Source organism: Camarhynchus parvulus, chromosome 1A (assembly GCF_901933205.1).
Source record: "Camarhynchus parvulus chromosome 1A, STF_HiC, whole genome shotgun sequence".
NCBI lineage: Eukaryota > Metazoa > Chordata > Aves > Passeriformes > Thraupidae > Camarhynchus > Camarhynchus parvulus.
Genome location: NC_044586.1, coordinates 9,872,302 through 9,881,729, shown reverse-complemented (window position 1 = coordinate 9,881,729; position 9,428 = coordinate 9,872,302). Strand labels below are relative to the sequence as shown.

The window sequence follows — 9,428 nt, the reverse complement described above, 5'->3', positions numbered from 1 at the left end:
GTTAACAGAAAAATAAGAAATTTTGACGTAAAGATTCATACGGACTCCTGCCTAATTTGGCAAAATGTGTGAGCTTTGATTGACTTTGAAACAGAAACGGCAGACAAAACTTTCATCGCGTTTTAGTTAATTTCAAAGCAAGCCAAGTATTTTACAGTACATATGCACATACATTTTGTACATCATCCGATTACAAAAAAATTAATGGATTTTGAATACTGCTAATACAATTAAGTGAAGATACACCACCAAAAATTTCTGCTTGAAAAGATTCAGTACCCTTTCCCACATAAAACCACACTACTCCGACATCTCAGGAAAATACAGGGCCAAACCCCATGAAATTTAAAAACACCACAGCTTCGTATGTCAGTACAAATATTGTTTTATCAAGTGAAACACTGCTCCCCATACATTTCTAATTTGAAACAGTTTTTTACCCATTCATATAGAGGCACTTTTGCTTTTTGATTTACAATGCTTGTAAAATATTTTACCTTGATAATTTTCCTTTGATTACAACCTCTCTTTGTAATCAAGCCAAGAAATAACACCATTTCTTTGTGTATTCTTTGGACTATAATACACCAGATATAAAACATCTTTCAAATAAACCATTAGATGTTATTACTGTGTAATTTTTTAGTAGCATACTTTTCTTTCAAGTCCCAATTATACACCACAAATAGGGAGATGAATTGTCACCGTGCTTTAAAGAATGTCAACATCTATAAATGCATTCTAAATTTAAATGTCAAGTTACATAATTCTCAATTTTCCCCCGAAGGCTAAAAAAAGCAGCAATGACAGAAATTTGCAAAATGCTTTGGAATGCAAGATCAAGGACTTCTTAAGCTGATCCCAAACAACTTTTCCTTCCAACATTTTATCTAGTTGGCAACATCCACTGCAATAAATGCAGTTACATTTGTTTAGGTAACCCTTTTTATAAAAAAGGATAACATGGCCATGAACTAAGAGTTGTAAAGTAAGATCTGTTGAAAACTGCCTATGTACAGGTCTCCTGCAATTATTTGTTGTTGTTATTTTGCATTGTCACAGCTCCAGCAGCTTTTATATCATGAAGAGTACTGCAGAGATTCGAATGTAGGTACATGATTTTTTTTCTTCATATCAATACAGTTAAACAGCAAACCAGAAAAGACACTTATGAAAGTGACATTTAAAATGCTTAATCACAGCTTGAGGTAGACTGATCTCCAAAATAAAGCTCTTCTACACTTTGATTCGTTCATGACCAACTTCTTTTTGGATCCTTCTCCTTGGAAAAATCTTTCGTTTAAGTGCAATTAGCTGGGGAGAGAAAAAAAAACAATATGTATTTTATGCTGGGCTAAAGGTCCACAGCTGGTCAGGTTTTCACCCTAGACACTATCAAATCTGTACCACCCATGGTAAATACTCAGTACTGTACTTTTTTTTCTGATTATACCAGAAAGGCACTTTTTACTCCAATTCATCTATTAGATGTGCACATTTCCACTAGACTTCTCAATAATCAGAACACAAGCAGAAAGTGAAAAAATACACTGTGCCTTTACTCTGATTATTTTAAAGGTAATTTGTGTATTTAAATTAACACCAGGCTACATTCTATTTTTAAAAGATCAGCACAAAGCCGGCATCTTAAAATGGTATTTAGATTCCTAACTGCACCACTGAGTTGAGTATCCCCTTCCAAAACCAAGTTACTAATGGAGTTTTCTAATATATAAAAAAGGCTGAAAATCAAGGGAAAGAGTCATGCAAAAGTTACAGGTGGGAAAAAAATAATAATCAAAAGCCAACCTTTCAAGAATTACACCCTCTTCATCAGACCACGGAAAGTGTTACTTAAGGCCCCAACCTGCAAAGAATTACCCATATGATTTGTTCCATTGACTCCCACTGATTTTAGCAGGACTAATCATGTTCAAGAAAGCCATTTTAAGCTTGCAGAAGTCAAGGATTTTTTCCCCTTTAGTCAGATTCAAAACCTTTTGAATTCAGTAGGAGTCTTTGCAATCAATTACTTAGGAAAGAGATTTTGATAAGGCCTTTAAGAAACTTAAGATCCCCTTCTGGACTAATTTTTCTTCCTCTTAACTTACTATATACTTCTACCAATATCCATGTTAACAGACCAAGAATTTCAGAAACAATTACTGAATTTGAGCATCCAAATTTAGCACACTGGTGATGGACTTTACTGTCACAAGGCACCTGAGAAGGTGCCACTCTCCTTCTCCCCATATGACTCTCTTTTCAAGGAATTTCAACATGGTGACTTAAAAATTAAAGCAACCTATTCATGAGTCATGTAACATCTTCTTTTGTGAAGAGAAAATCCTATCTACTCTTCAAAACCTATTAAAAAATCCATCCAATGTTATCCTGAAGATTCCACAATCTGTTAAGTGTTATACATATTTGATAAGAAGACATTAACTTTACCTGTTCAGCAAAAAATGAGATGACTGTAAATAGAATAAGTGTTATTAAAACACAGTGGGTCCAGAATTTGAGCTTGTCTCTATATGCCCTCCTGGAGAAAGAAAGAAGGAAACAGAAAAACAGCTTCATATATCATAAATGCAAATATTTAAAGAGTTTCCACAAAACCACAAAATATGCAAAGACAGTTTTTTTTCAATTTCTTAAAGGGTGACTAAAAAGAGGACATAGGCTCTCTCTTCACAGAGCCATACAGAAGACAAGGGGCAACAGCTACAAGTTGGACTGGGATAGGTTTCATCTTGGTATACGGAAATCTTTTTTACAGTCAATCATTTCTGGAGCAGTCTCCCCAGAGACAGGATAGATTCTGCACCACTGGAAGCTTCCAAGAAATGACTGCTCAGGGTTCTAGATCATGGGATCTTTTAGGTGAGAAAAGACCTCAAAGATTGAGTCCAACTGTTGAGCTTACACTGCCAAGTCCAGGCCTAAACTACATCCCCAAGTGCCATATCTACCTGTGGCAACTGTGGTTTTGCATCGCACTATATCCTTTTGACCAACCTTATGTGCTACGGTTATATACCTGTAGCAGGACACTTGAGAGCTGGCAGGAGGTAGTCTCATCTAAGTACCTTTTCCCATGAAATGTTGGACCAGATGATCTTTTGAGGTCCCTGCCAACCTGGGCTGTCCTGTGATTCTGAAAATACTTGGATTTCCACAAGCATTTTAATCTGCCTTAACGCATCCTGGTAGAATCATCTTTGGCTACAAACAAGACAAAATAAAGTGTCTTTTTGAAGCTACAAGAAGACTTGATGGAGGGTCTCTAACAGGGAGCCAACACTGTGCTTCCCCCTCCAGCAGAATTTCTAAAGCTAACTGGGTTTGGCCCCTGCTCCCTCTGCCACTGATACAGCAGGGCTTGCAGCACTACAATCACGCCTACAATCCTTCTGATTCCTTCTAGAGTTCCTCTAATGCTTTCTATTTTCTTATCAACAGCTATTTCTCATGATTTGCTGATCAGCAACAGGTTTACTTATGTTAGTCTTGTGTCATTTTTGTCACTGTATCTGTCAATGTTTTGCTTGTCTTCTCAAGTCAACTACTCCAATTTCTTCAGTTGTTATTTATAAAATGGCAAGAGATAAACACAAACAAAAATTTCACATATTATACAAAAACTAGACACACATATATCTTTTCTAGTTTTTATCCAGATGGTTATTGCTATGTGACAGATTGAAAAAAATCACTTAGTCAGAAATGTAGTAATGGTTTGGGGATTTTTTACATTTAAAGAAAGCTAGAATTCCTGGTTTATTAAAAAAAAAAAAAACACACTAAAGGAACAAACCAACAACTTTGTTTGCAGTAGGTTAGGAACCTAGAAAATATTGATGACTATTTAAGCACTGGAAAAACCCAAATCCTGCAGACTTCATATTTTAGTCAATTCAAATCTCACCATGCTATTTTCACTGTTAACTCTTTCATGACAATACTGAGGAAAACCAGCTTGTTAGCAGTATCTTAGGTAATTATATATTACTGCACTCGAGTAACTTGAAAAGAACTTGTGGAACATACCATTCTTGGAGTTCATGCATGTGAAGGAAACGATTCCGATATTCTCTTGGCAGTTCAAATTGGGAAGGGATGGGAAACATCGACTCATAAAAATCTCTAAGCACTGCTTTTACTGTTTGTGCATCCTTATGATTGTGATCAATGTTGTCATTTAGGCAAACAAATTTTCTAGGAAACAAGATGACATTGTTAGAATATTTCCTTGATAATATGGGAAAAGTATTGCCAAACCAATAACACAATCATAATCCTTTAAAACAAAATTGAAACCATATCATTTTAAAACCAGACATATTTTTTATTGTTGCATTATTTTAAATTATTTTCATTTTAATGCTAAGAGCACTAGGATTGACAGCAAGTCAAAACCTCAGAAGAATCCAGTGACAGGCCACATTTCTAATTATGTAATGCTGCCATCTAATGGGCACTAGAGCATGCACCATCCCAGAGCCCACTGAACAGAGCATTAATTTCTGAGTAAGGATTTTTATACTTTTGAATTATCATGAGTAAAGTCTCTTAAATAACGAAGTGAGCTCCACTGTAGGAGGGAAACATAGGAAATTATTAATATTTTAGTGTGCATGCTGAATTCTTTAGAGAAAATCAACATAACTATATTAGATTGTATAAGGGAGGGCAAAGCTTGGTCCCTAAGCTTTGGTTTACTGAGAACATTATATAAATTGGTCTGTTGAATCACAGACCCAAAGCTAGACTTGTATAACCAAACAAAATACAAAAAAGTCAACCATTTGGATAGAATTTACATGGAAATCACTGTGACCAAATAAGGACTCTCCCAATAATGGCTCCTGCAGAGAGCTATTTCTCATGTAAAAAACAGGGAACTAAATTACTGCAAATAATTGAAACTAAAGCAGCAGCTAGTGTGCTAGACTGCTATGTACTCTGGGCTGCTCTGACCTGGTGCTTGACAACAAAAATCCCCCTTCCCACATTTGGGCAAGGCTATGTGCTTTATTTTTATTGTGAGATACAAGACCCCTGCATTTTCCCCGGAGGCAGAAATCATATCTGATGACATATGCCTTGTCACTGGTAACCTTTGTAAATAAGCATTCTGGTCAGCTGTATTCTCTATAGTATGGTGTGCTCCCCCAAAGAGCAAAGTTCAGACTTTTACAGGAATCTGGAAGTAAGCAGAGCTCTGGAGCTCGTCTATCAGCCCACACAGGGAATTAGCACTGAATGGCAAGGCACTGCATCTGGCATAATTGGTCACCTTGCTCTAGACAATTACATGCAGGGCATAACCAGGCATTCAAATTGCTGCATCTGAGAAGATAAAATATGGCTCTCCAAAACGAGCAGGCTGTATCTCCTGTATCAAATAATACTGTGCAAAGCAGCTGGTTATGGCAATCATGGCTACAGTCTAAGCATTTTGGGAGTTAACTCTGGACTATCCTAGACCTCATTCCTTGGACTGGCAGCTCATTAGCCCTGGGAATGCAGTAGCTGTATTCCTAGAGTGTATATTCCTGTTTAGCTTCATGGAAAAGAGATACTGCTTACAGACTGAGAGATTGCTACATACAGCAAAGTACAGGACTGATGAGGATATTGGCCCATTTCTAATGGAAAAACTGTTTAAATTCATCCAAAAGAAACCAAATGTGACATTTCTTTGGATATTCCAGAATTAATGCCTAGATAATTAACATTCACTTTGCCTTAAGGGTGTAAAGCAAACATTCCTGGGAGATCAGTAAGTGAATGACACTTTTAGTTCATTCCAAGACAAGCACTAAAACCTGCTTTTAGAGACTGGTTATAATTACTGGTTTGTATGCAAGTAAAACATGGCAAAGAAAAGGAAATGGCACGCCTACATAACTCTGCCAGCTCTCCTTTGTTAACATGGTAAGACTACAGTACTGCACTGTTCTTCACAGGAAGAGAGCCCAGGTAATCGACTCCTTCTCACTTTGTGAACATTAAAGGTGAGAAACTTGCATTACTCAGGCCTCTCTGAGCCTAAGAAGACTTGAAATCACCCCTAAAAAAAAAAAAAAAAACCAAATTGTAGCCAGCAGACAAAGAAATAGAGAAGGAAAAGGAAGCAGCAGGATGAGCTAGATCACTGCCTACTTTTCTTTTAAAATGGATCCTTGTGGCTTACTGGAATGCAGGAGTTATGTAGCCAGAAGGCACTCTTTTAAAGAATAGCAATAGATACAAACTACCTTCAGCTGAAAATGCCTCAAGACTAGTATTTCCCTTTCTGAGTAAATAACCCAGCAAAAATGTTGAGAGGAAAGTAGAAATCTACTCTTTATTCACAAATACAAATTATGCTACAGCTTTGCAGGCAGCTGAGATTACCCAACAGCTTTCTGTGACCAAAAGACGAGACTTCACTTTCCCTGGCCCAAGGTACCTGGTTCTACTTTTCTCCTTGCTCTGCCTTTTGACACTTGTCAGACCTCTTCTTGCAGCCAAACTCATTAAACTGGCAGAAAACTGGTTTTCTGAAGACAGAAGCAAGATTCTTTCCATGTAGTAAAAGAGCTTGAAAGCACAATGAATATGCAAAACTGATTTAGTAACAAAAAAATCCACACCTAATTCCTAGTATAAAATACCTGCATAAAGCAGGTCAAAAAGTTCTTCCTTTAAAATAAAATTGCCTGCAATATAAACAGTATGCCCTCTAGAATAGCAAAAATGAAAGCTTCAAAAATAGCTGAAGTTTCTAAGTTTTCAAAGATTTTAGGTAAATAAAAATGTAAGAAATTATTGAGATAGCCCCTGGCATAAGAGAGAGATGAGTCAGCTTCAGTCAAAGAGAAAAAATGAGAAGTATTTTTGGTTCAAATTTGTCTTACCCTGAAACACACAGTTTAGAAATACATGATAATAAATTATCTTTTAAATAAAATAAAAAGTTTAAAGAGTCAAATCACAAAATTAAAACCATCTCACAATTTCACAAAAATCACAAGACAGGATACCTGGGATTTTTTCGTATATCATCCAGCTGACCAACTACGTGAGAAACATTTGTGCGAATCATTTTGAAGGCAATTTCCTCTTCTCCCATGATTTCAAACCTTATTGTTGAAATAATATTTATACATTAATAAAACAACCTAAAGTCTGGTTCAATAAATATCAATCTTGTATTTAATATTATTGAGCAACATTTCTAATCTGACTGACCAACCTTCATTAAAACCTTCATTAAAATTTGCCATTTGCTTTCTATTGATACATTTAAATTTTTCAGCTAATGCTCTTGCACAGAATCACTTTTCTGTAGATTTATTAGATGGGTGGTTACCTATCAATCATAGATATGAATTCTAAGAGAAAGCATATAATTTGACTCCAGGTAAACAGTCTTACAAATGGTAGATACCATACTTACATTTTTCACTTATATTAAGATACAAAAGTATCCTGAAGGCTTCTTCAAGTCTCACCTGAGACCCTCCTCCACTTACAAAGCTCACACCACTGTCACTCCTCCATCTCACAGGAAATGTACAAGGTAGTTAAAACTAAAATCCTTTTTTCTGTTCTTTTCTGTTTTTTAAGCTTCAGTAGAAGGAAGTATGAAGTAGATTTACAACTTCTAGCTACAGGAAGGCTGTTTCCTTCTTGATATGCCACTTGAACTGCACTCACTCTCTAGCCACCCAAACATACTCTGGCTTACTGCTGTATAGCACAAATAAGGAAATGGCCCAAGATGACACAAAGTAACATGGAAGAATTTAATCCACTAAGCAAACTATGAAAAAGTCCACATCACTCTGTACAATGAAACATACAGAAGTTAACAACAGTATGTTTCTTTAGTTCCACTGTTAAAATCGGTTGAGCTAAGCCTTGTTAGCACACGCATGCAGTCTTGGGTTATTTATGTGTGTATGTATCCCTCCTCCTATGGCTTTACAACACAAAGCAGCTCTTTTCACAGGACTGCCACAACATACCTGTATTTGTTTTTGTCCTTGTAAGCCTTACGAATCCTGTCAGTCACAGGTTTGCAATTAGTCACTAGGTTTTTGGTCACTGGAGGCTGGAAGAAAACACTGTTTAGATTATGGGTTACTGAAGATTACACAGTGTTATAAAGGTGTACTTTGTAAGAAAACTTGTATTACAGTTAGAGTGGCCTGCATACGTTACTGTCCTGGAATAAAAGCTATAGTTTTTTTATCAACTGTGGAGGGAAAAACCAAAACAATACTGGTGCATAACATCACAATTTCCTATTTCACAAATTATATTTTGGCAAAAAAAATGCAACTTCATTCTCAGTAAAATACTCATAAATTCTAACTAACTTGACAGCCGTCTGATATTTCTCTGACAAAGGCCACCAGTAAAACTGGACAGGCAATCTCTGTACAACAGAGATTTTTGGATTTTAGGGTGTTTTTGGATATATGGGTTATAATTCAGATTAAGACTTAGCAGGAAGTTCTAATCAGAGAGGTATTTGGTTTACTGTCTTTTTGGTTCCCAATAGTAAATTTTCTTAACAAGGATGACTTTAAATGCCAATTATAATAACATCCTAAATCTCAGTTTTCTCTGCTTTTAAAGAAAATTAAAGGTTAGTAAGTTAGGAAGCAGCCTGTAAAATTTTCATTTTGTAACACTTACTTCATGTACATACAAAGTAGTAATTTCTGTAAATACTTTCCTTCTAGAAATCAAACCAGCTTTTAAAGTAAAGTAAATACATACTTAGGAAAGAAAATAAGCACCTTTTAAGATCAATGTTTCTTACCAGATTTGGATCATAATATGCTTCCTGAGTTGGAGGAATAACATGGATCTGAGTGATGTTGGCAGGGAGAGCCTTAGAGCAATTTATTAGCATTTGTTCTAGACCCGTCAAATCCTAACAGAAAGAAAGGGAGAAAAAAATACCATTTAAAATCCTACTAATTTTCTCACTGACATAGTTCTACAAAAGGCAAGGTTTACAAATATATTTAATGTTAACTGCATATGTTTCCATGCTACTGTCCATAGAAGAAGACTTAATATTCAGCAGACCCCATCCATTTCAGTAACTGCTAAGTCAGTGGGACTCCCTATAAAGTAAAGCAAATGCTCAGTATAGAGTTTAACTGAGCACAGATAAGGTATGACTTAATGTCATTTTCATTTAAAATTAAAAGCACACCTTTACTAATAATTTCAGGACAGTACAGAGTTCCCAAATCAACACTGCCATATTAAATCCCAAATCAGGCAAACAGCAGAGTTAACTGCAAGGACAGGAAGATTTTCTCATTAATGTACAGGCCAGGAATGCACTGAAGCAGTGCTGTGTTCTTCTGACTATGCCAACCATTTTGAGCCCTGTGTCACAAACAAATTGTTTC

The 9,428-nt window shown here is 36.0% G+C and overlaps 1 protein-coding gene across 2 annotated transcripts in view; it reads right to left on the bottom strand.

Annotated features, from left to right (window-relative positions):
* Positions 1-106: 106 nt before the first annotated feature.
* The window catches only part of GNPTAB (N-acetylglucosamine-1-phosphate transferase subunits alpha and beta), a 38,062-nt gene continuing 28,740 nt past the window's right edge, over positions 107-9,428 (bottom strand). Inside the window, exons 16-22 of one of the 2 annotated variants that reach the window (XM_030959710.1) lie at positions 8,825-8,938; positions 8,022-8,107; positions 7,035-7,133; positions 4,054-4,221; positions 2,455-2,545; positions 1,810-1,867; positions 107-1,314 (exon numbers count right to left, since the gene is read on the bottom strand). In XM_030959710.1, coding sequence (XP_030815570.1) covers positions 1,820-1,867; positions 2,455-2,545; positions 4,054-4,221; positions 7,035-7,133; positions 8,022-8,107; positions 8,825-8,938 — 606 coding nt within the window. In that variant the 3' untranslated portion in view covers positions 107-1,314; positions 1,810-1,819. The remainder of the gene's footprint in view (positions 1,315-1,809; positions 1,868-2,454; positions 2,546-4,053; positions 4,222-7,034; positions 7,134-8,021; positions 8,108-8,824; positions 8,939-9,428) is intronic. The other variant, XM_030959709.1, reaches the window with a different exon arrangement.